Below are 27,980 nucleotides of genomic sequence, written 5' to 3'. Positions count from 1 at the left end.
GTAGAAACGGTCAAATTTGTAAAATTCTAGATGCTGGGAGAACAGAATGGAATGAGGGGACTGGCAGTACAGAAGACATGCCGTTCAGGTTAGCGGAGTTATCCGTAGAAGAAACCGTGAGAACCTGGATGAGTGATGGCAGAGGCAGGAAGAAGTGAGGAAATTCCAGAGTTTTAGGGACTGGATGACTGATTTTGGATCAGGGGGATCGCTTCTCAGCCTTTTGGCTAAGATCAAGTGAATGTCAGAGGTAAAAAGGATGGTTTCAGGAAGGAATCGTTTGAGAATGGTTCCCAGATATCTGGGTTAGAGATTCAGCAGGATGGAGATGGAGGAACAAGGAGGGTGAGGGGTTCAGTTCTGGAATGTGGAGTTCACTGATATAGGATATGGGCAGGGGCATCTGGGAGCTACTTGTATTTGTGGTTCTGGAATTCAAGGGTGTGGATTGAAGGTTTAGATTAAGGATGCCAGCCTGCAGTCTGCCCAACGAATGCTGTCCTCTTTACAGAATAACCGAAGATTCAGCTGTGACCACATTTGAGGCCCTGAAGGCTCGGGTCAGGGAACTTGAACGGCAGCTATCCCGTGGGGACCGCTACAAATGCCTCATCTGCATGGTGAGAGGAAGGGGACCTATGGGTGCCCTTGGTCAGGCTTCAGTGCCCCCTAGGGTTTGGAGAGGGTCTCTGCACTGTCATCTGACCTCTTTAGAGGGTGGGCGAACCTCAGTGTGATCCCTTCTCTGCCCACCTCCTCCCTAGGACTCATACTCGATGCCCCTAACGTCCATCCAGTGTTGGCATGTGCACTGCGAGGAGTGCTGGCTGCGGACCCTGGTGAGGTGGCATGGGGATTGGGGAATGGGTGGCTGTTTTGGGGTACTGCCCAGATGTCCTTGCTTATGCTTGAGCCTGCTTTGAGAGAGGAATGAGGAGGGGTGAGGGGGAGCAGGAGCATAGAACACAGCCATAAGCCAGGATCCCAGCCCCCTCCCCAAGCTCACCACATTCTCGCCTCCCCCCTCTGTGGGGTCACTGCTTGCTCCCTTCCTCTGCCCTCACCCCCCAGAAGGGAAAGCCCACTGTGTCACACATATTGGTGAGATCCTAGGTCAGGAGGAGGCTGGGTATGGGTAAGCAGAACCAGGGCCTCAGCCCCTCCCCCTCCCATTACTAAGCTCCCTCTGCTCCTGCCCCTGTTCTTCGCTCGGGAGCAGCCATTAAAATGTCGCCCGGAGACAGCAATAAAAGGCCCGGACGTGGGCTCTGTGTCCTGATCAAAGGCTGTGTGTAATCTCGTTAGGGCCTCGGCAGCCACAGCTGGACCCAGCCTTGTTCTCATTACTGGGGCTCCTGCTGCGGGGCTGGCCAGGCGGTTTGATCCTGGCATCCCCCCAACACAGGAGCGTGCCTGCCTGCTCACAGAGGCTGCCCATGCTTCCCAGCCTTGGCTGACAGGACCAAGGTGCCAGCACACAACTGGTATAAGCCCAGTGCTCACATGAGCAAGCATGCAGCCCTGTGTGCATAACCAAAGCCTTCCCTGTTCTCCCCGCAGGGTGCCAAGAAGCTGTGCCCTCAGTGCAACACCATCACAGCACCCGGAGACCTGCGGAGAATCTACTTGTGAGCTAGCCACCCCAGGCAGGCCTTGCCTCAAGCAGCCCCACCTGCCGCCTCTGTGATGTGACCCTACCCCTTGTACATACTTGCACACAGGTTCCCCATGTACATACATGTACACACACGCACGCACACACACAGGCCTCTGGAGCCAGAGTGGATGTAGAGGCCCAGACCCTGCCACACTCCCACCAGGATTGGGGACCATATCTGTTCCAGGTTCTGTTCCCAGGGTTGGGCAGGGAGGTGTAGGTGGGGTGGGTAGCAGGGCAAGGCTCCTGAGATCCAGCCCCCAGACCGACCGACTGACAGACAGACAGACAGACATGCAAACACCAGACTGAAGCACATGTAATATAGACGTGTATGTTTACAATGTTGTGTATAAATGGGATAACTCCCCGCCCTCACCTCTCCAGTCCCCTTTGGTTGTATGATTTTCTTTTTTTAAGAACACCTGGAAGCAGTGCCTCCTTCAGGGCTGGCTGGGGGCTCGGCCCATCCACCTCTTGGGGTGCCTGCCTCTCTCTCTCCCATGGTGTCCCTTCCCTCTCCCATGTGCTCGGTGTTCAGTGGTGTATATTTCTTCTCCCAGACATGGGGCACATGCCCCAAGGGATATGATCCTCTCCTTAGTCTTAGCTCCTGGGGCTCTTTATAAGGAGTTGGGGGGGAGGAGGCACAAAAATGGGAACCGGGCCACAGCAGGGGCTGAGTTGGGGCTGGATGAGGGTGCTCCTGGCTGCCCAGCCTTCTGCCAAGAACCATTCCTGGGATTAGAGCTGCTGTTCCCAGGGAAGAGTGTCGTCTCCCTGCCCCTCCCGTGGGCCCCATGGTGTGATGCTGTGTCTGTATATTCTATACAAAGGTACTTGTCCTTTCCCTTTGTAAACTACATTTGACATGGATTAAACCAATATAAACAGCTGCTGCCTGTGTGTGTGTGTGTGTGCAGGGAGGGATGGATGACCGGGTGTACACAGGCAGTTAAGAGGTTAATTCCTGGCAGCAATGGGGGAAAGGACTTGGCTGTGGGTGTGTGAAGCAGTACAGCGTTGGTCTGCTCAGGGACCCTGGAGCACTACGTCTGTGGGGGTGGGGCTGGGGACCTAGACTCCTGACTATTGATGGGTGGGGGCTCCAGGTTAATTCCTTATCGATGTGGAATCGTCAGCTCATTAATCACAGAAGAGGTCAGAGCTTGGGGGTACAGAGGGGATGCAAGCTCTAGCCCCCAATCTAGGGAAGGGGCAGCTATAAGCTTGGGTGGAAAGCCTGTCCCTTTCCAGTTCCCTGAAACAAGCCAGGGACCAGAAATGGAACCACTGCCTCAGCACCACCGCAACCTCTTCCCTTCAACCAGCCCAGTACAGCACTGCCTGGTCCTCAAATGGAAACAGTAGAAACCCCTGTTATCCAAGGTGGAGCCTCAAGGCAGACAACTGAGGTTGGCAGCGAGCACTGGAGATGCTTTGTCACATCCCCACGGCTGCCCCCTGCCCGTGAGTGATCAGCATCTCACTTGGTGTCTGGTCAGAGCAGTGCTCAAAGCTGCAGATGAGTACTTGCCCACCACGGAGCTTGTTTTGAGAAAATAAGATTCTGATACTTAAAACCCCAGCGTATCTCCATTAACTCCAGACTCCTATTTACAAGTTCTCACAGCCCAGGTCTGCCCTCCATCTTCCCAAATCGGCTGCCTCCGGCACACCAATCTCTGGGTGCCCGCGGGGCATACTACAGAATCGGGTCCAGCTGGCAGCTCCTGCCTCCTGCACTCAAATCACCCTGGATGGAGACCAGCGGAGGCCCTTCAAAGCCCCAGGCCCAACTTGATGGCTCCAAATATCCTGAACACAAGGACCCTGAGGCCGAGATTCTAGGGGAACATGTGGCCTGTCCAGGTGGAACAGCCACAGTGATGGTTAAGGTTTGGAAGACAAGTGGGCAATGCCTCGTTCCCATCAGGCTGGCTCCTTTCAGGTCTCAACTCTCCCCTCTCCCTGCCTGGGACTCAGTAGGTCCTCGATGGCTGATTACTCCCACCCTGGGGGCCATATGCCCTCTAATAGGGAACATTAACCCAGAGTGAGGGCCTGAAGCTCGCCCTGCTGTAGGATTTTTGAGCTCCATCTCATGGCACAGGCAGCACTGCCACCTGTTGGCCATGGCTAGGAATGCAGCCACACAGCCTAGGACTCCGCTGCCAACAGTTCCAGAGGTCCCAGATGCAAGTAGAACTCGCCGAGTCCCTCAGCCCATCAGCCCGAAAATATCAGGGCTCAGCTCCCACCCAGTTTTCCCAGCTATCTTCACTTCCTGTCAAACTTTCAAATCTCATCACTGCCCCCCAAGCCCCTTGATCACCACAGTAAGCTCATTCAATCAACAAACATTTATTGAATACCTACTATGTACCAGCATTGTGCAGCAGTGACTTGTAACATGATAGGTGATACAGAACCCTAAGACTAAAGGCACCACTCCTGCCCAGAGAGAATCCAAGTGGGACGCCCTCAAGGAGATGAGGGAGTTTGTTATTTCAGCCAAATGGCCCTTGCCCTGGGTCTGGTCTTCAGGGCTCCTGATTTCACCTGCCCCAGCTCCCATATGGTGCTGCTGTCTTCTCTCTGCTCCCCATTCCATCTGTCCGTTACACACACACATTGCAACTTTCCTGGACCCAGTGGCGTCCTGGAAAAGTGTGGTGGACCTGGGCAGGCCGGCCACCGCTGCCTCCTCACCTCTCCATCTGGCTTCTACCTCCGACTCCCTGGCAGTGAACTGCCAAGTGAGGTCCGTAGAAATGGTGCTTCGTGCTGTGGGACTTTGCCTTTCTGGGGCCTTGGAAAAGAGATCACAGTCCCTGCCCCAGCCTAATCCTACCCTCTGGCACCTCCTCACAAAACTCACTTTCCATTCAAGAAATCAGAGAGTAACCCTGGGGCTCATTATCCACCCCCCCCACCACCACCACCACCCTCCACTTGGTTAATCCTAACAGCCCAAATGCCACAAGAATCAGCATCCTGACTGCTACACTTCTCCAAGTACAACACTGCAGGCTCCTGCAGAGACACGCCCAGGCACTACCGCCCCTGCCTAGGATCCTGGGGTAAGCAGACCACCTATCTCCCAGGGCAGGGGCCCAAAGGAATTCTTTACTTGGGAGACCATGACGTCCCAAAGGGCTGACGGGAGTTGAACCAGAAGAGGACCTCATCCATGGATACAGGTTTTGAGGGCGTGTCAGGCATTTATTTCTGGTGCAGAGGTGAGGTGGGTGGGGCAAGGACTTCAGCAGTGGACACAGCTGCGCATGAAGTTGACACAGAGGCTCGTGTAGTAAGTAGGGTAGTCACGGAGGTGGCTGACATGAGCAGATGACACAAAGTCCACAGAGTGCACCAGGACCCGGTGTGCCAGGCGTGCCTCCACCATGCGTTCCACATCCCTGGCTAGGACCACTTCGTCAGCCCTTGAGTACAGGTACAGCTCGGGCCAGCGAGAGGCTGCATCGAGTAGCCTGTCATAGAAGTGGGTATGGAAGAGCGCAGTGAGTGGAGCGAGCAGGACATGGAACAGGCCTGCCACCAGGGCGAAGGCCACCAGGAGCAGCAGGCGCAGCGCAGCAGGCCGGTGCTCCAGGACGGCTGCCAGGGCCCGCAGGGCCCCCACCAGGTTGCTATCACCAGGACCGCTGTCAAAGATGGTGCCCACCACACGCAGGTGGCAGAAGCGCCGATGGGTCTGCAGGAGCTCCAGCACGTATCGGTATAGCATGACCCCGGCGTTGCTGAAGACGTGGAAGAGCAGGGGCTCCTTCTCAATCTCGTAATCAAAGAGGAGCTCAAGTAGCTTCTGGGCCAAAACACGAAGTGAAGGGATGCCCAGGGACTCGGAGAAGAAGACCATGTGCCATGGGGCTGTGTATCGGATCACAATGCAGCCCTGTGGAGGGATAGGGTGGGGTGGGTACAAGCTAAGGTCAGAGGGGTCCAGCAGCTCCAACTTCCACAAGCCCAGAAGCCTAGCAGTGTTCCGGGCTCTGCTGAAGCTAGGCACCAGCTCACCGCTCAGACACAGTGCCTTCCAGAGTGGAAGGTTGAAGAATAATCACTTCACATTGGCCAAGCCCCCTCAGCCCAGGATGGTATGTGAGGCCTGGAGCCCAGAGCATGCTTTGGAGACATCTGGGCTGACCAGAAGGAAGTCTCCTCTCTCTGGTCCACTTCGTCTCCCTCCCACCCATGATCCTGCACTCTCATCTACTCAGCGTGCTGCCTGGCTACACTCCGTTGCTGTACCTCCCCTCTGCACTGTGTCTACCACCTCCCAGGCACAAGGAGGAACCCTGTGAGACCCAACGGGACACACAGCCTGCAGGCCCCAGCCTTGACCACCAGAGGCCACTCCTGAGCCAGACCCACATCAGATGAGTCTCTGGCCACTGCTACCTTCCTACAGGGCCCTGAGGGCAGTCCATACCTTCTGGCATCAGGTGCCTGGCACTCAAATCTGTCTGGTTCCAAGGCCTGGTATCACTCCTCCCACTTGCCCTGAAATTCCATGTATAGTAAATGCTGCTGTTCCTCAAATTCTAAAATCTGAGCCAAACTCTCTCTAGGTTGATGTACCCCTCAATACGTGGACCAAGTCTCCAGGCCTGAGTCTCATTACTTGGAACAGAGATCACAGTCCCTGCCCCAGCCTGATCCTACCCTCTGGCACCTCCTCACAAAGCTCACTTTCCATTCAAGGAATCCCTTCTCATTAACTTGTTCTAGAGACTCAGGGCCCTTTGTTAAGGGCCTCAGAGTTAGGCAGGCTCTAGGGCAGCGGTTCTCAACCTGTGGGTCGTGACCCCTTTGGCGGTCGAACGACCCTTTCACAGGGGTCGCCTAAGACCATCCTGCATATCAGATATTTACATTAAGATTCATAACAGTAGCAACATTACAGTTATGAAGTAGCAACGAAATTAATTTTATGGTTGGGTCACATGAGGAACTGTATTTAAAGGGCCAGAAGGTTGAGAACCACTGCTCTAGGGTCAGACAGGGCTGGGTTCAATTTCCAGCCCCACTTATTAACAGTATGGACTTCATTTTTCTGAGTCTGTGTCTCCATCCATCTCAGGGTTATGGTGAAAATTAAATGAAAAAATGTATCTCAAGTGCCCCAAACAGCACCTGGTACAAAGTAAATTCTCGACTAACAGTAGCAGTAATTCGTGATGGTAGGACTACTACTTGAATGACCCATGGCCAAACAGGGATGGTCAGCTGAGGTAACTCTCGACTTCCTCCCTCCAATCTGACACTTGCCCTAACTGCTCCTGGCACTGCTCTTATCGGAGGGGGTCCCGCTGCCACCTGGCCCTTAGCTATGGAAATTCCACAGAGTGCTCTGTTCTCACTCCCCAGGAAGTTGTGAAATATCTTCCCACCCACCCCCAACCCACACACAGCATCGCCCACAAGTGCAAGCACATCCCACCTCACTACCACACACGTGACTCCCGGACTAAACAGAGCCCATCCACCACATATCCCACAGGGGCAGACAACCAAGGCGCCCACCACTCACTAGGGTGCACCCACCGCAGCACCTGGGAGTGCACGAAAAGGCACAGCTGCCAACACACACCCACAAACACATACACCACTGGCGAGCGCACACGTTCACGGTGCACGCACTCCTCCCCAGGAGCATTCAGGTGCGGAAAACTACCTGTCGGCTCAGACGTCACCTCAGCGATTCCCGTGAACACCATCTTTGAGGGCACACATGGCGTCCCCCTAACTCCACATCCCCTGGGAATGAGTCACATGTACCACTCCCTATGAAGGGCCCACACACACCGAGCCTCCCGGTACCCACAGGTCTGGGCTTCACTTGGAGGCTTCCAAGGTGCCTGGCATCTCTGCTGCCACCTCCCCAGTCCGATGCTCGTGTAAGTCCCTGCACCAAGGACCTGGGTCTCGCTGCATGTCAGATCCCAGTCTCTTCTCTCTCCCCCAAAGTCAACCAGAATTAAAGGAGTGGAAGATGCAGAAGGTCCCCAGGAAGTTGTGAAATATCTCTGCACATGCTCAGTCCCAGGACAAGGCCCTGCTCTGTCACTCACCACTCTCTCCTGTATTTCAGTCTCTTCCTCTCCCTAGATTCCTGCACAGACTAATCTCATTTAAAAAATAAAAAAGCTTCTGCTTTACACTATGTTCCCCTCTAACTCTATCCCACCTTTTCTTCACCCTCCTAAACCAATTCTGACAGCCACCCTCCTCTCCACCGCATCCCTTCCACTGGCTCCAATATGACAACTGCCCTGCTCTTGTGAAGGTCATCATATTCTCCCAAATGGTCTAACGGTCCCGTGGTCGGCAAACTGCAGCTCTCGAGCCACATGCGGCTCTTTGGCCCCTTGAGTGTGGCTCTTCCTAAGCCTTAGGAGTACCCTAATTAAGTTAATAACAATGTACCTACCTATATAGTTTAAGTTTAAAAAATTTGGCTCTCAAAAGAAATTTCAATCGTTGTACTGTTGATATTTGGCTCTGTTGACTAATGAGTTTGCCGACCACTGGTCTAACCCATGACGGCTTTCAGTCCCCTCGTACTTCCCTTCCAGCAGCATTTGGGATCACACACACTCCTAGATATATTCTTTGGTAGCCCAGGCTCTTCAATAAGTTGTTATCATGAAAACTGTTCTAGATTTAAAAGGTCAAGGAATTAGATGCAATGGGTGATCCTCAATTAGATTCTGATTTGGGCAAATCAGCTATAAAGGACACTTTGGGGACTACTAGAGAATCTGAATGCAGACTGGAAACTAGATGAGATGAAAATTTATTAACCTGAGAAGGTGGAGATCAAAATCTGAAAAAAAGCAGGCTGTAAAATAGTATAGTCAATAGATCTCATTTAGGTAAAGAAAAGAAACCGACACAGAGAAAAGCTGAAAGGATATATACTAACGTGTAAACAAAGGTAATCGCTAGGCGGTAGAATATGGTGTTTTTATTTTCTTTTAAATAATAAAGTATTAGGAGTTTGGAGTTGAGACACATTTTTCTCCAAACCCATCCTGTTCTCCCAACTACCGGGTAAAGGGACCCCTTCCTTTCCCAGAAGACCCCTCCACTGGCCCTGCCACCTCAGCCCTCTGCCTTCCCCAGCTTTGCTCCTTCCCTGTCTCCCCGTGCCTCTGCCTCAGTAACATCTTTCCTCTCACCTCTATAGTGGCCGTTTCCCAAAGATTCTGTGGATTCCCAAACTTTCCTGGGTTTTCTTGTCCCTCTTTGGCCACCCCTCCTTTCCTCGTAGGACCTTCTCCATCTTCCACTCCTTTAACGGTGGGCTCCTCAGAGCTGTCTTAGGCCCTCTTCTCCTTGCCCTCTACATACTCCCTGGGGGAAGCTCATCCACCCAGGACCTATGGCTTCTCCTCAGGGTTCCTTGTCTCAAAAAACCCCGCCCTCTACTCAGGAACTGCCGCAGCCAGAACCCTGGCATTACCCTGGACCCCTCCCTCTCCCTGTGCCCACACCCAGTTGCTCACTAATCTACCATTCCACCTCCTAACAAGCTCCTTGATCCATCAACTTCCCTCCAGGGGCACCACCAACTCCAAGGTCCTGACACTGCAACACATTATGCCCAGCACACTGGCCCAGATAGGCAGTATCAACCAACAGAAACTTGAGGTCTGGGCGACTCCACTACCGGGAGCACATCAGGGCTGGGCTGTCCACTGTGGGGGATGGGGAGGAAGGAAGGCAGGGGAAGCAGGTCAGGGGGATGAAGGAGACAGACTAGGCCACAAAGCTGGCAGCAAAGAGGGGATAACCCTACCAAAGACCCATGACCCCAGCATCCTCCTCACAGGCCTGTTCCTATCTTCGCTGCAGCCCAGAGCAGGGCCCCAGCAAGCGTGTCCACAGCCTGCAGTACTCACCCTTTTGTGGTAGATGGCGCTGTACTTGGCAAGGTTCTTGTCTGTGCAGCCACCCCAGCCCAAGAGAATCACCAAAGGCTGTCGAGTCCCCGCCTCCTTCCCACCTTGGCTGGGGCTGTTCTCTGAAACAGACGGGTTACCATCAGTACTGGCGTTGAGGTGGGAGTGACTGGCCAATCCAGAGTCAGCACCACTCTGGCTGCAGGCAGGGAAGGAAGGTAGCAGCCCAGGCACTCGCCAGCCCCTGTCTCAGGTTCCCACAGGCTCCTCCTCTGCCCGCTGCTTCAGGTGGCCCCTCAAGAGGCAGGCACTACAGGGTCATTGGAAAAACCCACCTGAGGCTTTCCTTAGTGACTCAAAGACACAACCCAGGTGAGAAAAGTGAACACTTTCTCCATGCAACCTCACCTTCCAATCCAGGGGCCGGCAAACTACACGCCATAGGCCAAAGCCAGCCATGGTCTGTTTTTGTATGATCTATGAGCTAAAAATACTTTTTACATTTTTAAGTGGTTTTAAAAAATCAAAAGAAGAGGAATATTTTGTGACACATGAAAATTGTAAGAAATATAAATTTGAGTGTCCACAAATAAAGTTTTATTGGAACACAGCCACATTCATTTTACTTCTTGTTTTCAGGATAACACAGCAGAGCTGAGTAGTTGCAACAAAGACCCTACGGTTCACAGAGCATAAAATACTTGTTGGCTCTTTACAGAAAAAGTTTAGCAGCCCCTGTCCTAATTACACAAACAGATGGAAGAAGAGGGTCTTAAAAAGAGAAATGGTGGCACAGTGTAAGCAGACCGACTCCGAGGCCCATTCCAAACTACCTCCCTGTCTTGCCAGAGAATATTAGCTGATATTTAATGAGGTTTAACCTCATAACAACACTAAGAGGAATATTATTACAGGTGTAAATTGAGGCACAGAGTGGTTAGGTGACTTGCCTAGGGTCACACAGGCCCCTGCTCCCCATCCACCAGCTCTGTCCATAACTAGAAGCATGCCTCCTCCAGTGATGTGTGAGGCACAAGCCAGCTGTCTGCTCTGTATCTGCTACTGTAGAGGCCTCCCTGCATCCTTGTTAGTCAGAACCCATCTCGTTTCCCCTGCCGAGGGAGTGCCACCTCCTCAGGGGACTTCTGTGCAGGGACTGCTAGTTATCTGCCCTCCCGCAAGGACTGGGCTGTGCCCTTCCAAGGATCAAGCCACTTGGCTATGTTCAGCTGCCACCCTGAGATTTATGGAGGCCAGTGGTGACCTGGCAACAGTAAATTTCAAGGCTAGTTAAGAGGATGGTAAATATAAATCACTAACCTTTGGACAAAAGGAAGACAACAATTTCCTGTGGAAATTAATGTGATTGAAAAGTTCAATGTTCCTGCTCTCCAGCAGTGGTGACTCCAGCCTTCGGAGATTAACTGCCTGCACCCACGGGGATCCCGGGCTGGGCTGCAACTCAGCCTGCAGCAGGAGCTGCCAGCGCCTCGGTCCCTTGCTGACGCCTGCCAGCCCTCCCACTGCTCTAACTCGGGCCACTCTAAATATTCTCACTCCTTACTGGGCTTGGTGTCCCCCGACCTCTGCCAGGCAGCTCTGGTTCGGATCTGCCTTTGAATCTCCGAGACCCAGCAGCTGGGTTCCTGAGGCCCACCCCAGGGAGGCTCCCTTACTTCTGTGAGCTTCTGAGCATCGGCTCCCCTCCCCAGCCTAGAGGGTCCCCTCCATGGGTCTCCACCAGGACACCAGCGAAGGGCTTTGGAATTTTTCTCAAATAGAGAAGGCAGCCAAGGGAAGTCACATGACCTGGCAGCCGCCCAAAGTTAAGGCCACCCAACCAGCAGTGATGGCGCATTCCCAGTAGGGGAAGGCTCAACAGCTTCTGCTGGGCCTCGGACTTGCCCCTTCTCCAATGGCTGGATTTCTAACTCCATTTGCTCCACTGCAGGCTGTACTGGCACCCTGGCTTCACCGACTCACGAAGGAATGGCTCTTCCCCAGATACGCATCTCCATGAAGAAACTCAGCTTATGAACTCCATGAATTCACTGCCTACTCCCAGAGCCCAAGCTTTCTGTCATGTTCCTAAAGGGGGGAGACCGGTCCCTCCACTCCTGCCAGGCATTCAAGGCTGCCCGCTGAGCCACAGGTACTCTGCACCTGTGGGCACCTCCCACTCCCCAACACATTCTCCTCCCCGTGCCCTACTTCCTGTGCCCACTCTTAACTCAGAGCCTTTGGCATGACCTCCTCCCCTAGAGGCACATGGCTCCTTTTGATTCTATACATGAAGTGCTATAATCCAGGAAGTCCAAGGTGCTCTGGGAGCATGGCTGAGAGTGACCGTGACCAGGAAAGGCCTCCCAAAGGAAGACACATTTGCTGTTCCGGCCTTGAAGGACTAGCGGGAGCATGCCAGGTACAGAGCGGGCAGGGGCAGGGGCTATGGAGACGTTACAATCGGCCTGGGCACAGCAAGCAGTCCTGGGGGCGAGCTCCTCGGTGAGGGAGCAGCACCAACGGTCAGGAGAGCTGCCGAGAGTGGGACTGGCCCCAATCCCGCAGGGCCTTCACACCATGCTGAGGAGTCCGGACTTTATTCCACAGCAGTAGAGAACGAGTGAAGATTCCGGAACTGGGGAACGGCATGATCCAATCTGTACTGATTAAGGACTTGCACAATTATTTGTTTAATGTCTTAGCCAGCGGGCTCCGTGAAGGCAGGACCTGGGTATGTCGTGTTCAGCACCACACCCCCAGCGCCCAGCACTGTAGCTGGCACATTCAGGCCCTCGTGCCGAAGGAACACACGGCTGGGAAGTGAAGGATGGATCCAAGGAGGAAGAGCTGGCATTCTCCTTGTTACCCACGGCCCTTTCCAGCCATAAAAGTAACGACGACGGCTACTGTTATTTATGGCCACATCGGGATCATGATTCCTACACTCTTGTGAAAGCCCCTGCTCCTCTCCCCTCCCCCTGCTGACATCTCCAGCCATGCCCCTCAGGCCTGAAGACAGGCACTGGCTCAGCCTCCTGCAAGTACACCAAGGCTTACCACGGCCCACCTTGTTCCTAAACCATAAAACTCTCCGAGGTCCACATTTCCTTCCAGCGCCTACCCTCCCCCTCTTTCCCATTACAGAGAAAAACAATAACAGCAAAAAGAGCATTATGTGTCAGGCAGTATTCTAAGCACTTTACCTATCAACTCACTTTGTCTTCACAACAATCCTATGAACAAGAAACTGTTATTATTCTCATTTTACAGATGAAAAACTAAGCCATGGAGATAGTAAATAACCTGCTCAAAATTACACAACTAAGCAGTGAAGCTGGAACCCAAACCCCAGCGGCCTAGAGACCAGCTTATAACCACTTTCTCAGCCAAACCCCAAGGCCCGATCTTAACCAATTTATATGGCTCAGCTCCAAACCTGTACATGCAGCTGCCTCTCTACATCAACACAGGGGTCCTCAAACTCTTTAAACAGGGGGCCAGTTCACTGTCCTTCAGACCGTTGGAGGGCCGGAATATAGTTTTAAAAAAACTATGAACAAATTCCTATGCACACTGCACGTATCTTATTTTAAAGTAAAAAAAACAAAACGGGAACAAATACAATATTTGTATTTGCATGTGGCCCGCGGGCCGTAGTTTGAGGACCCCTGCATCAACAGGTCCAGCACTGACCTGCTCCACCTGTTCCTCCTCAGGGGACCGGTCACACCAGCCAGAACCTCAACATTTGCTGCCTCATTTGGTCCTGCAACCATCCCAGGAGTGAGCTACTACTGTGAGCTATTGCCTCCCTTTGACAGGTGAGAAAACTGAAGCACAGAGAGGGTAATAAGTCCCCCTGCAAGAACATGCCGCCGGGAAGTGGCAGAGCCGCGTCCATCCCTGGGCCGCCGCGCCACACTGCCTCCACCTCCGGACCTCACAAGCGCCTTACTCCCCTTACTCCCCGCTGATGCTGATGCTCCGTGTTTATGTTTTGCTAATGCCCACTCCACCTTCTGGGTCAGCTCACTGTTCACTTCCAGGAAGCCCCCTTGATGCCCTCCCCACCCCTTCTCACCCCCATCGCAAATCAGCAGACGGGGTTCGAGGGCCTCCTCTGCAGTCACAGCACCCACCATCACCAGCCACGGCACTCATCACTGCCTGGAAAGTGCCCATTAGGAACCATCGGGAGACTACTGTATCACACAAGGCAAGAGATGGCAAAGACCCCAACCAGAGCAGCGGGAGACAGGTAGGACGAGGAGGGAAATGACAGGGAGAAGAGAGTCACGACAATTTTGGAACAAAAGTATCAAAAGTCTCAAAAACATACAACATTTGACTTAGGAATTCCACTTCTAAGAAAGAAAAATGTTTCATGGAAATATTTAATAAAACGTTAAGCAGATCACAGACACAAAATGTAAGAGCTAACACTTAGGATAAAATACAGGAGTCGGTTGGCACTGGCTGGCTGCGTGCGTCATTTCCAGCGACGCAGTCACGGAGTGGCCAAGGGCCTGCAGAACATCATGCTTATGTTCTATTGTGACTCCTGTGACACATACCTCACTCACAACTGTCCATCTGGGAGAAAGACCCTGCCGTGGTCGGAAACAGAGAGAGTGTGAAAACCTCTCAGAAATGGATGGAAGAGCAGGCTCAGAGCCTGATTGACAAAACAACCGCAGCATTTCAGCAAGGGAAGCTAGACACCTCCTACTCCACCCTGCTCCTCCTCCTGCAGGGGTGATGTTCCCACCTCCCCACAGCCTTCCGGTCCACCCCGCCCTCGTATGACGCCAGCACCCCACATGGGGGGGCCCTTCCATGATGCCTCCTCCTGGGATGGTGCCAGTGGGACCTGCTCCTGGAACGAGGCCGCCCAGGGGAGAGCACATGCCAAGGATGCCTGGGCCCCCAAGGACGGGACCTTCCCCCCGTCCCATGAGGGCGCCCGCTCGGCCCAGAATGACTCGACCAGACAGATAAGGAGCGAGGGAGCCTCTTTCTATCAGTTTCTCTTACTTGTTCTAATTCACGGGAGATTGTGGTGACTCTGGGTGTTTTCTAACATCAGATAAGGAAAAGGCACCCCCATCTAAGAGAGGGGAGTATGGGACCAAAAGAAGCAATTCTCATTTGTATTGTGAAATGTGAAAATGAAACTGTCAACTCTTTTAGTTAAAAAATATAGATATAGGAGCACATCTTTATGACCTTGGATAAGGCAACGGTTTCTTAGACATGAGCAAAAGTATAAAGAATAAAAGAAAAAGTAGAGGGGACCAAGATGGCGGCGTAGGTAAACACCGGAGACCGCTGCCGCAAACAACCATTTCAAAAATACAACTAAAAGACTGAACGGACATCACCCAGAACCACAGGAAGGCTGGCTGAAGAGAGACTCTACAACTAGAAGGAAAGAGAACAGCAAATCGAGGCTCAGAGGCGGCGCAGTGTGGAAAATACAAAGGTACCGAGGTGCGCGCGCAAAGCGGGCTGGTGGCTGAGGGCGCGGTTGTCGTTTTCTGTCGGGAGTGAGTCTCAGACTCTGGGCTCCAGATCCGGGCGAGTCTCTAGGGACCCAGACTCAAACGGGAGAAGCGGGATTACCCGGCATCAGTTGGAACCTGAGGGCAGCTTTCTCTCCGAGGTTTGCAGCGGCTGCCGGGGTTCTGAGAAGCAGAGCCTCTGGGAACGGGACTGAGCGTGGCCATAACTGCTCCCTCCGCCCGCCCTGTTGATCCTGCCCCGCCCAAAGCCTGCGCACAGCCATTTGCCGATCGCCTCAGGCAAAGGCTGGATTAGCGCCTCCCCAGAAGACAGACTTTTCCGCACAGCTGATTCCTATAGCCAGTCGGCCTGAGGGTCAAATCCCTCTAGTGTTAACTACAACAATTAAGGCTTGGCTAGAACAAGACTGCGCACAGAGACCACAAGGGGGTGCACCAAGAAAGCATAAAAGATGCGGAGACAAAAAAACATGACAGAAATGGAGGATATGGAGCTAAGAATCGCAATTTTGAGGGCTTGCCATAAATTTGTGCAGAACCTCACGAAAACTAATGAGACCCTCGATGCTACGATAAAGAAATTAGAAAGTAAGCATACACGGACTGAAATAAAGAATATTATACCCAATAGCAGACCAGAGGAGTACAATAATCAAACCAAAGATTCGACAAAAAACACCCAATTGGAAAAGCAAAATGAAAAAAGAATCCGAAAGTGTGAAGATAGTGTAAGGAGCCTCTGGGACAGCTTTAAGCGGTCTAATATCAGAGTCATTGGAGTGCCAGAAGATGAGAGACAGCAAGATATTGAAAACCTATTTCAAGAAATAATGGCAGAAAACTTCCCCCACCTGGTGAAAGAAATGGACTTACAGGTCCAAGAAGCGAAGAGAACCCCAAACAAAAGGAATCCAAAGAGGACCACACCAAGACACATCATCATTAAAATGCCAAGAGCAAAAGACAAAGAGAAAATCTTAAAAGCAGCAAGAGAAAGAGGCTCAATTACCTACAAGGGAATACCCATACGACTGTCAGCTGATTTCTCAACAGAAACTTTGCAGGCCAGAAGGGAATGGCAAGAAATTTTCAAAGTGCTGAATACCAAGAACCTACAACCAAGATTACTTTATCCAGCAAAGCTATCATTCAGAATTGAAGGTCAGATAAAGAGCTTCACAGATAAGGAAAAACTAAAGGAGTTCATCACCGCCAAACCAGTATTATATGAAATGCTGAAAGGTATCCTTTAAGAAGAGGAAGAAGAAGAAAAAGGTAAAGATACAAATTATGAACAACAAACATGCATCTATCAACAAATGAATCTAAGAATCAAGTGAATAAATAACCTGATGTACAGAATGAACTGGTGATTATAATAGAATCAGGGACATAGAAAGGGAATAGACTGACTATTCTTGGGGGAAAAAGGGGTGTGGGAGATGCGGGAAGTGACTGGACAAAAATCATGCACCTATGGATGAACACAGTGGGTGGGGAGTGAGGGTGGAGGGTGGGGTGGGAGCTGGAAGGAGGGGAGTTATGGGGGGAAAAAAGAGGAACAAATGTAATAATCAGAACAATAAAGATTTAATTAAAAAAAAAAAAAAAAAAAAAAAGAATAAAAGAAAAAGTAGATAAATTGGGACTTCATAAAAATTGAACTTTGGTATTTCAAACGACACCATCAAAAAGTGAAGAAGAAAAACCTTAGCCAGTTTGGCTCAGTGAATAGAGCGTCGACCCACGGACTGAAGGGTCCCTGGTTCGATTCCAGTCAGGGACACGTACTTTGGTTGCCGGCTGGATCCCTGTGTGGGAGGCAACCCATCGATGTGAGATGTTTCTCTCTCTCTGTCTCTCCTCCTCCCTTCCACTCTCTCTAAAATCAATGGGAAAATATCCTTGGGTGAGAACTAACAACAACAACAAAATCCGCAGAATGGGAGAAAATATTTGCAAATCATGTATCTGACAAGGGGCTTGTATCCAGGATATATTAAAACCTCTTAACAATTCAACAATAAAAAGACAAATAACCCAATTTTAAAATGGGCAAAGGCCTTGAAGAAACACTCCTCCAAAGACATATGAAAGGCCAATAGCACATGAAAAGATGCTCAACATCATAAGCATTAGAAAAATGAAAATCAAAACCACAATGAGATGCCATCTTATACCCACCAGGATGGTTATAATCAAAAAGTCAGATAGTGCCCTGGCCAGTGCTGCTTGATGGTTAGAGCGTTGGCCTGCTCACTGAAGGGTCTCGGGTTTGATTCCCAGTTAAGGGCATATACCTGGGTTGCAGATTTGATCCTCACCCCCAGTTGGAACGTGTGTGGGAGGCAACCAATCAATATGTTTCTCACATTGATGTTTCTCTCTCTCTCTACCCCTTCCACTCTCTCTAAGAATCAATGGAAAAAATATCCTCATCCCTTGGGTGAGGATTAATAAAAATTTTAAAAGTCAGATAGTAAAAGGGCTGGTGAGGATGTGAAGAGATCAGGACCCTCAGAGACTGCTGGTGAGAATGTAAAAAGGTGCAGCCACTTTGAAAAAAGTTTGGTAGTTTCTCAAAAAATTAAACATAGAGTTACCGTATGACCCAGCATTTCCACTCCTAGGTATACACCCTCCCAAGAGAAGTGAAAACATATGTCAACAAAAATGTTCACAAATGTTCATAACAGCATTATTCATAACTAGAGGCCTGGTGCACGAAATTCATGCACGGAGGGGGGCGCTGTGTGTCCCTCAGCCCAGCCTGCATCCTCTCAAATCTGGGACCCCTCGAGGGATATCCAACTGCCTGGTGGGATCAGGCCTAAACAGGCAGCCGGACATCCCTCTCACAATCCAGGACTGCTGGCTCCCAACCGCTCGCCTGCCTGCCTGCCTGATCACCCCCTAACTGCTAACCTGCCAGCCTGGTCCCTCCCCAACTGCCCTCCCCTGCCAGCCTGGTCCCTCCCCAACTGCCCTCCCCTGCCAGCCATCTTGTGTCTACATGGGGGTGGCCATCTTGTGTGTTGGAGTGATGGTCAATTTGCATGTTACTCTTTTATTAGATAGGATAGCCAAAAAGGGAAGTAATTCAAATGTCTATCACCTATCAGTGAATAAACAAAATGTGATAGCCATACAATGAAATACTATTTGGTCCTAACAGGAATGAAGTACTGATACACGCTATAACATGGATGAACTTTGAAATCAAATGCTAAGTGAAAGAAGCCAGCCACAAGACCATATATTGTATGATTCCATTTATATGAAGTGTCCGGGACAGGCAAGTCCATTGACAGGAAGTAGATCAGCGGTTGCTAGCAGCTAAAGGGAGGGGGGAATGAGGGAGTATTAATGGATACAGGGTTTCTTGTTGAGGTGCTGAAAATGTTCTGGAATTAAGACAATGATGATGGTTGCACAATTCTGTGAAAGCCAATGAATTGTACATATTAAAAGGGTAAATTTTAATGGTACATGAATTATACCTCAATAATGCTATTATTTTAAAAAGTAAAAGTAATACAATGTGGAAAAGCAAGTTGAAAAGCAGTATAAACAACAGAATACACATATATTTATATTTGTATATATGCATATATGCACAGAAAAATACATCAAAGATTAATAGCAATTATTTCTGGGACTAGAGGCAACTTTTTTTTCATGGTATTTTTGACCCATTTTCTAAAATCAGTATGTATCACTTTTGCAATAAGAGTTAAAATGTTATTTTTTAAAATGGGGGGAGGGTGTTTCAGAGAGCCAAAGCAGTTGAAAAGTCACAGAGATCAAGCCTGGCAGAAGTATTCCCTTCAACCCTGGCACTTTCTGAGCACCACACAAAACAATTTAATCTCACGGGCTCCCTGTCCTCTAGAATTTCTCAACAAAATAACACTGACACCAATAATACAGGAATTACAGATACCTATATTGTACAACAGTTCAAGTCATAAAGCTGAAGCATAAATTAGATTGTGCACACCCCAGGGGCACACGGCAATGACAAAGGAAAGGGCTGACAAGACATAAGAGTTGTGGCACAACATGTGCTTTTTATCTGTAAGCCAGACTCAAAACACAAAGAACCTCTGTTTTCTTTTTTAAATGTGAAGAATAAAAGGATACCCAAATTGTCTACTGCCCAGAAATATTTTCTAGAGTCTTAGAGTTCCTATATTTAAACCAAATTACTTTATTTTAAATTTAATTTTTTTTTTTTTTTTTACTTTTTGAAATAACAGCATAGGAGAGTAGCATAGTACCTAAGGGTACATAGTATGTAGAACAATAAACGGGTTCAAATCTCTGGCTCTGCCACTAATAACTAGGAAGGAGATCTTGAGCAAGTTCTCTAAGCTTTCATTTCCTTATCTGTGAAATGGGGATAATAATACAAAGGATGAAGTAAGATAATGACTATAAAGGGCTTAGCATGGTACCTGGCATAGAGAGAGAGTTCAATAAATCAAAATTATTATTATTACTTCAGGAGGAAAGCATGCTCACTGTAGAATAGGAGAAAATGAATATCTAATAAAATTGGAATCATACTGTTTTGTAATCTGCTTTCTTCGATTTAGCAATATATTGTGAACATCTCTCCCTGTCAGTTTATATATTTCTACCCCATTCTTTTTAGTGGCTGCAGAGCAGCTATAGAATATTTCATAATTTATGGTGACCAATCTCCCATTATTAGACATGATGTTGTTTCCAGTTTTTCTGCTATTATAAAAATACTTTACTGGACACCTCTTTCTTTGTGCATGTCCTTAATTGTTTCCTAGAAATGGAACTGTACTCAAGCAACATTTCCTAATGGCAACTGAAAGCTGATGCAAAAGCTAAGGAGTGGGGCTCCTGAGTTGAAATCTGGGATAACCTGGGACAAGGTATTTCCCCACAGAAATGAGATGAAAACAGGGTATTAGGAGGTGCAGGGGATCACCGGTCAGAGAAGAAGAGTGGGTGGGTTGTGAGAGATTCCAGGTCAAGGGAACGGCTCAGTGAAGGACCAGACAGACGCCCCTCGGCATGGGCAGGCACGTATACTCGTGGTGGGATTCCCAGGAGGGATCTGCGCCGGCCGGCTCAGCCTGGGCTCTGAATGACCCCGGGTTTGCAGCTGCCTTCCCGCTAACTGATGTGCCAGCAGCAGCTGCTCACCTCTCTGTCGACTCACTGCAGTGCTGGGCTCTGCGTTTGATGTTCAAATATACGGGGAAAGCAATTCCAGAAACCAAATATGACTGTCCCACACACTTCTCCACCATTAAACAGTAAATGCAAAATTTGGAGGACAAGCTCTGGGGTCCCCAAAAACTGTCCCTGTGTGAAGCCATGTCAGCCTGGAGGGGAGCTCTCTGCAGATGGGAAGCAAATGGATTCAGGGGATCACAGTGCTGTTTCCTCCTTCTGAGAATTCCTACAACCTCCAGCTCAGCTCCGGGGTATGCACTTTGAGAGAAAGGCACGATGAACTAAAGCCAGTCCAGAGGAGCAAGAAGGAGATTGTTAGAACCACATCAGAGAAGGGACAGAGGAAGGCCCTGGAGGCATTTCTCTTGGAGAAGAAATTTGAGGAAGGCATGAAGCTGTACTCTGGAGAGAGGAAGAGAAATTAGTGTTGAAGCCACCACGACCCTCTAGCCTTCCAGTTACATCACTGTGAAACCAGCTGCTTATAAACCTCACCCCTTCCCGAAACCACAGCTCCCTAAAGGGAGTCTGTGTATGAGTCACTTCTGAGGCACCAGCAACTAACACACGGCCAGGACACAGAAAATGCTGAACTGAAAGAGGAAATGGCAGGAAGGCCTATTGTGGGTCAAGAAAGGGAAGGGCTTTCTAACAATCCCCGTTGCCTCCCACAGGCCAGGATGTTTGGGAGAAAGCTGTCAGCGAAGGGTCCGGTAGCAACAGAATGCCCTCACGCTAGCAAAAGGATGCAGAACAAAATGGCCCCAAGATTTCTTTCAATTCTAGGACCCAGTCTCCTCAAGCAGCGAGGGGAGCCACAAGCAGAGAAAATACACCAACAATGTGCCAGGCACATACATCCAGTCACTATCTTGTTAACCCTCACAATCCCTGGAGTAGGCATTATTATTATTATTACCATTTTACAGTGGAGACATCTGAGGCTCGGAGAGGCTCAACAACTTACCAAGCCATAGACCCAGTAAGAGGTAGATCTGAAATACTAACCAAGACCACCAGGCTGCCACGGGGGCTGAGAGAGAACTTCTGCCTTCCTGGCCATGCAGAAGGCAAGCTCCAGTCCTTTGCAGCTGAAGGCTCTCCAAGGACAAGAGTTATTACCTGGCTTCATCTCCCCCTGACGCCAAAACTTTCCAAAAGCACGTTTACATCTATTAGCCCAAGAGCCCTAAGCCAACAGATCAGGTTTCCCTGAGCCCAGCTCCAGGGAAACACAGCTGGTCTAGAGCCATTTGTTCTGTGGGAGCCCAGCGGCTGCCTCCTCTCTTAGACCCCAACCAAGGAACACCAGGTGCTACGGGAGGGGTGTGGGAAGTCTCCCCTGAAGGAAACAACATCTGAGCTAAGCCTGAAATGATGAGCCGGACAAGCCAGGGAGCAGTGTGGGGCAGCAGAGGGGAAAGGGCATTCCAGACACAGGAAACAGCAGAGGCAAAGGCAAGGAAGCAAAACATGCGTGGAGAATCACAAGCAGTTCGGGTGCCAGAACATAAAACTCAAATTGAACAGTGGAAGGACGTGGTGACCAAAGAGGCAAGCAGGGGCTGATAAATTATGAAGGACTTTGAATGCCATGTTAAGGAATCCGGACTTGATTTATCCTGAGGGCAATAAGGAGCCAATGAAGGGTTTTACACAGGGCGGTGATAAGATCAAACCTCTGCATATGAGGCTGAGCTGTGGCAGTGAGACCGGAGGCGTGAAGGCGGTGTGGGGTGATGCAGGGGAGAGATATGCTGGGCCTTGGCTGGCGTGTACTTCAAGGCTCCTGCACCATAATTCCGAGTCAGGGCCCAACCTTCCATTCTCTGGGCCCCTAATCCTACTCACACTGCCAAGGACCCAGGCCTACCCTACAAGCTACTAATTTTAGGGAGCCTCCCACACACCTTCCTTTAATGATATGACTCTAGGGAGAAGAATAATGCTAATCACTAACCTCACTCCATTCCAGGCACTATGCTGGGTCCTTAACACAAACAATCTCAGTTGTGCAACCAACAACCCTTTGAGGGAGGTTCCTATCGGTATCCCCGTTTTGCAGAAGAGGAAACTGAAGTTTAGAGGGGGTTGCGTGCCAAAGGGCATCCAGCTACTAAAGGAAGGAGTCAGGATGTGAACCGACTTCTATCTGGCGGCAGGGGCTGCTCTGGAGAGTAGAAAGGAGGGAGTGATGAGGGTTCTGTGTCCCGGGCTTCCGCGAAGTCCCCGGGGAAAATAGTGGGCGGAGCCAGAAAGGCTAGACGTGGGAAGCCAGACCCCAAACAAAGGAATCAGAAGGGCCCCTGCGCTCCCGCCTTCAGCTACCAGGAGGAAGACAAGAGCGTGGCCTTGAAAACTCCGATTGAAAAGACCAACCAAAAAAAAAAGGCCCCAAAAGAGCAGAGGACGCAAGGAAGGGAAGAGGCTCCGACAGGTTGAGCGCCCGGGGGCGGGGCTTACAAGGGGGCGGAGCTCTCTGAGCCAGACCGAGTCCAAGACCAGCGGGACCCTGCGCGGGGGGCTGGCCGCGAGGGGGCGGGGCCGCGAGGGGCGGGGCCACGGTTGCGCTAGCGACCCACAGACTCGTTAGGTCCCCTCCCCATGACGGGACCGACCCTCATTCCATACCCCGGCTCCGGCAGGGCTGATCCGGGATCTCGATGATGTAGTCCAGCTCAGCCGAGGGCATGGTGACGGTGCCGGCCCTCCGCACGGGCCTGCCGCCGGAACTCCCGCTCGCGCGCTCGCACCTCACCCGGGCGCCTCCTGGACACTGCCCAATCACCACCCACCTCGCCCAACGCCGCCCAATCCCTGAGCGCGCTCTGTGACCTCCCACCCTAGCAACCACCGAGTCTCTCTCGGAGCCTCTGGCCGCGCCCCTCTAGCTTGGCCCTGGCAACCATGCCCCGCCCCACTCTATCCATGGCCCGCAGCTATTGGCTGACTTGCTTGATGTGGGTTAGATATTGGTCAGCCTGGACGCCGGTCAGGAAGAGTCCCCACCCTCCTGTGTAGGTAAGAGGGTCTGCGTGAGAGTTGCTCTATTTGGGAGTGGAGAGGGTCTCCTTTCTCAACTGCGTGTTACCCTGCGGGGTGGACAGTGCCCTGGATTTACCTCGTCTAGCTACCTCTGCCATCCCCTATTATCGCAGCTCCGACAACGGGAGGTAGAAAACCGTACAAAACGGCCGAGGGGGCGCGTGCCGGCCTATCCTCCGCTCAGTGGAGCGAGGCATATTCTGATGGGGTGGGTAGGAGGCAGTGGGGAAAACTACAGAGGAAGACTTTAGAGAATGCTCTATTAGCGGGGGACACAACGGGGTTAAGTAATACAGCTTTCTTGCATTTATCCATGAATTTAACGAATACGGAGCACCTATTATGTAGGTGGGCTCAAGTGAGGATTAAGCTTTTGACCCTGACTTCCATAAGTCTTAAAAGGAGAAGGGGGAAACTATTCATTAACCAGTTCTGTGTGAGCTCAGAAAGCGTTGAAGGGATTTTATGGCAAGTGGGGGTGGCTCTTGAGGTGGACCTTGAAGGACCTGTGGAGATACAGAGGAGAAAGGACTCTTTACGGGAACTCAAACTGAGTGCCAGAATTATCAGCATCTGGCCAGAGGAGGTACGGATGTGAAAGTAACTGTAGAAGAACAGATAGGCTCATCCTAGAGGGTCTTTGATGCCAAGCTCAGCTTTGAATTTATAGGTAAATTTTACTGTTGGTAAAAATTTCCCAGTGTGTTTCCTATGAGTGCAAGAGCTTATCCTAAGAACAGTGGGGAGTCACTGCAGGGCTTCAGCAGAGGAGTAACAATCATATTTGTGTTTTAGAAAGATCAGTGCAGAGGATGGATTGGGGATTGGGAGGAGGAAGACGAGTTAGGAAGTTGTTTCGGCAATGGGGATGGGTTACGATGTCCTAAAGCAGGGAAAGGTATCAGGAATGAAGAGGGAGGGGATGGATTCCTTAGACACTTATGAGCCGAAAAGAACTGGACGTGGTGCCTGGTGAGGCAAGTGGGAGAAAGGAAGGATGACTTCTAAACTTCTAGCTTGGGCAAACAGAAAGGAGAGGAAGCAGGGTTTTAGGAGAGGGTAAGTTCTGGGCCTGGCAAAATTTGAGGTGCCAGTGGGACATCCAGGTGGAGGTGTCCAGGAGGCAGTTGAGCATGCCTGACTGGAGTTTGCAAGATGAGTCTAAACTGGAAGTAGAAAGGTGGCAGTCTGTAGTGCCTTACAGATGGCTGCCACCCCAGTGGATTGATTTAGTGGGTTGGCCCAGAGAGTATGTGTGGAATAAGGAGAGAAGAGAGCTGAGGACAGATCGCTAAGAAGCGCTGAAGTCTGAGGGCAAAGGGGAATGAATCTGCAAGGTAATTGAGATGAAGTGTCCAGAGTGGTAAGATAATCAGAAGTAGAATGTGGTATTTCAAAAGCCAGAGGAGGAAAGTGTTGAAGGCTGATGACTAATAAAATAAGGTCTGAAAAAATCCACTGGATTTAGAAACAAGGAAGTTGTTGCTGACTTTTTCAAACGTAGTTTCAGGGGAGTACTGGAAGCAGAGGTCAAATTACAGTGAGTTGAGAAGTAGGTGGAAAGATGAGAAAGCGAAGACGGCGTGTACAAGACACTTTCAAGATGGTTGGCTCTTTAGGAGAAAAAAGAAAGATAGCAATAGCTGGAAGGAGACACAAGTTTTTATTCAGATGGGAGAAATGCTGTTGGCATGGATCCAGATAAAGGAAAAAAATTATAGAGAAAGAGAGATAACTGAGAAAGTGGCAATCCTGAAAAAAGAATAACATAAGGAATCCAAAGCACTGGTGGAGAAATTCACTTAGGTGGCATGAGCCCTGGCCTGTGTTTCTCAGTGGTTAGAGCATCAGCCCGTGCACCAAAAGGTTGCAGGTTCGATTCCCTATCAGGGCACATGCCCAGGTTGCAGGCTCGATCCCCAATAGGGGGCCTGCAGGAGGCAGCTGATCAGTGATTCTCATCATTGATGTTTCTATCTCTCCCTTCCTCTCTGGAATCAATAAATATATATTTATAGATTCTCAAAACATTTTGCAGCTTAATAAAATACAGAAAAATAAATATATACATACTTAATTATTTTTTTCTTTTTAAGTCTTATTTTAAAAAAAGAAAGTGGAATGATGACATTTAATTAGTTCCAAGTGATGACGAGGTCCAGGGTGTGGCCATGGGAGTGTGTGGCTGAAGGAAAGTACAGAAGACATTCAAGGTGTAGACATGACCATTGAAATCTTCCTGGATGATGGCAGGACTTGAGGGAAAAGGGAAGAGGATGCTTGTGACCTAGGTACCAAAGTCCCTGAAGGAAGTGGGTTGTTCTGGAATCTGTAGATGACAGCATGAGGAGGGGTAAAGGTCAATACAGCTGCATGGCATGACCCTCAAAGTAGCAAAAGTTTTTAAAGAAGGTGATGGAATAAGGAGCTGGGTTGGGCTTTGAGAGGAGACACTAGCCCCACTCTCAAGCCTGACGTCCTTGGGGGATAAGGGTATAAAGCAGTGATGGCGAACCTATGACACGCGTGTCAGAGGTGACACGCGAACTCATATTTTTGGTTGATTTTTCTTTGTTAAATGGCATTTAAATATATAAAATAAATATCAAAAATATAAATCTTTGTTTTACTATGGTTGCAGATATCAAAAAATTTCTATATGTGACATGGCACCAGAATTAAGGTTTTCAAAATGCTGACACGCCGAGCTCAAAAGGTTCGCCATCACTGGTATAAGGTCTCCACCAGGGAGGGCTGTGCAGAAGTGGCACCCTGAATAGAGGCAGATTTCTGGGCAGACTGGAGGTAGGCAGAGAGACTGTGGAGAGGCTCAGAGTGGAGGAGACTTTCCTGATCAGGAACAAAGGCTTTCAAGGGCAGAGTAAGAAGGTTGGGAAGGGAAGGGAAAGTAGGAAATCCAGTCAAGGAAGATGAAGCAAAGAGCAATGAAGGATGAGGAGAATGTGGGTAGAGGTTGTGGTTGATGTAAAGAGCTGCATTTTGAGGGGAGAGCATGAGGACAGATCTGTGGTGTGCAGTTGGGGGCAGAAGTGAGACGTGGGAGAAGAAGTCGGATCTGGGTAGAAAATGAGGGTAGGTCTGGGGAGAGGATGAAGGCAGAGGGTTTTGCAGGAAGGAGATGGGAGGGGAATGGTCTATGACAGGGGTGGGCAAACTTTTTGACTCGAGGGCCACAATGGTTTCTTAAACTGGACCGGAGGGCCGGAACAAAAGCATGGATGGAGTGTTTGTGTGAACTAATATAAATTCAAAGTAAACATCATTACATAAAAGGGTACGGTCTTTTTTTTTTTTTTTTTTTTTTTTTTAGTTTTATTCATTTCAAACGGCCGGATCCGGCCCTCGGGCCGTAGTTTGCCCACAGCTGGTCTATGAGGAGAGGATGGAAGGAAAGGCAACTGTGGGGAAGAAATGTGTGGCAAGAGGAGTCTGTAAGGAGGGCATGAGTCAGGAGCAGAAGCTAGGGAGTCTGAGAGAAGGAAGTGACACATTGCAATGCATTTGCCCTGAGGTGGAAGTAAGGACCAGGACACACCCTCCTTCGCTCAGGCTGAAGTTTGGAAGAACGTTTCTTTATTTCTCTGTCCCATTCTGTAGGTGAAACTTGCAGTCGTCGCTCACAGTGACTGCCTTGTGGTTCCAAAGGCCACCTGGGGACAGTGAGCCAGGCTGGCAGCCCTTGCCCTGGAGGCTTCTTGCTTTTAGAAACATGTCTTTTGATTTGAGGAAGTGGGGAGGAGAGAAATTTTTTTTAGAAACAAGACCTGATTTTATAATACCTCTTCTCGCTGGTTGCTAAGGACCCTTGGCTTAGTAGAAGGGCTGAGATTTTGAGATTCTGTAATTTTAGTTCCCCTGCATGAAAGAGTACCATTTGGCTGCTATAGAAATGATTTATAGATGGGTCCAGATTTATTAATCACCTCTGAAGATGGAAAGGAAATTAAAAACAGAGTCCACTCTGGGCTGAAGACAAAGTAGGTTTGTCGTCCTTGCAGAAGATCTTGCCAAGGTCAGAAGGCCACAAACAAACCAATTTGGACCGAGGTTCCTAATCCGGATTTTAATTTCATGTGCTTTGATTATTCAGACCATTTTCTCTCCAAGGTAAAATCATGACTATTTTAATTGGCTGCCACTTACCGAGAGAGTCCAATAAGCATGATGGCATCCGTATATTTTTCTCTGGCATTCCATGTGTGCTCCAGTTCTTACGATCAAGCTGGTGAAGCTGACTTTTACTGCATGCTGCACGCCATGACCAGTTGACTATAAATTACATTCCCTTTTCCAAAAGCCATTTTCCATTAGTGCTAATTTGTTTGCTTCTCATTTCCACTGATCATTAGAGTCTCTGGTTGTGAGCACCAAATTGGAAATAATTTCTTTGACATTTCAAAAAAATTTCTCCCCTCCTTGAATGCCATTTGGCCGCAGCTAAAGAACATTATGGTTTGCAGAGGAACAGTTCACTCCAATTACAATTTAACTGACCGTTCATGGCACTGACTCCCTGTCCTTAGTGTCCAAAGATGACACCGCTGCTGACATTGCTATTTCCTGTCATAGCTGTAAAATGCCTCA

At 49.8% G+C, this 27,980-nt stretch overlaps 3 protein-coding genes and 1 pseudogene across 10 annotated transcripts in view; 3 read left to right on the top strand and 1 right to left on the bottom strand.

The window, feature by feature from the left end:
- The window catches only part of RNF220 (ring finger protein 220), a 231,288-nt gene extending 228,736 nt beyond the window's left edge, over window positions 1-2,552 (top strand). For all 3 annotated transcript variants that reach the window (XM_070404907.1, XM_070404906.1, XM_070404908.1), the window contains 3 exons: window positions 512-620; window positions 765-839; window positions 1,561-2,552. In XM_070404907.1, coding sequence (XP_070261008.1) covers window positions 512-620; window positions 765-839; window positions 1,561-1,632 — 256 coding nt within the window. In that variant the 3' untranslated portion in view covers window positions 1,633-2,552. The remainder of the gene's footprint in view (window positions 1-511; window positions 621-764; window positions 840-1,560) is intronic.
- Window positions 2,553-4,002: 1,450 nt separating this feature from the next.
- Window positions 4,003-23,087, bottom strand: TMEM53 (transmembrane protein 53). 4 transcript variants are annotated; one of them, XM_070404901.1, is made up of 3 exons: window positions 22,962-23,087; window positions 9,589-9,710; window positions 4,003-5,576 (listed from the first exon to the last, which is right to left on the bottom strand). In XM_070404901.1, the coding sequence occupies exons 1-3, from the start codon at window positions 23,020-23,022 to the stop codon at window positions 4,923-4,925; spliced, it is 837 nt and encodes a 278-aa protein (XP_070261002.1). In that variant the 5' UTR covers window positions 23,023-23,087; the 3' UTR covers window positions 4,003-4,922. The 4 variants fall into 4 exon arrangements, with proteins under 4 accessions (XP_070261002.1, XP_070261004.1, XP_070261003.1 ...); XM_070404903.1 differs by having other exon boundaries at window positions 9,589-9,703; window positions 22,962-23,050; XM_070404902.1 differs by having other exon boundaries at window positions 22,949-23,019.
- On the top strand, window positions 14,130-14,589 carry LOC139001745 (U1 small nuclear ribonucleoprotein C-like; annotated as a pseudogene).
- Window positions 23,088-23,325: 238 nt separating the features above from the next.
- The window catches only part of ARMH1 (armadillo like helical domain containing 1), a 37,358-nt gene continuing 32,703 nt past the window's right edge, over window positions 23,326-27,980 (top strand). For all 3 annotated transcript variants that reach the window (XM_070404900.1, XM_070404898.1, XM_070404899.1), the window contains exon 1: window positions 23,326-23,351. The gene's annotated coding sequence lies outside the window, so the exon portion shown is untranslated. The remainder of the gene's footprint in view (window positions 23,352-27,980) is intronic.

This window comes from Myotis yumanensis, unplaced genomic scaffold, assembly GCF_028538775.1.
Source record: "Myotis yumanensis isolate MYYU_CA2020_CCGP unplaced genomic scaffold, mMyoYum1.0.hap1 SCAF_2, whole genome shotgun sequence".
In the NCBI taxonomy this organism is placed as follows: Eukaryota; Metazoa; Chordata; class Mammalia; order Chiroptera; family Vespertilionidae; genus Myotis; species Myotis yumanensis.
This window is presented reverse-complemented; position numbering and strand designations above follow the sequence as displayed.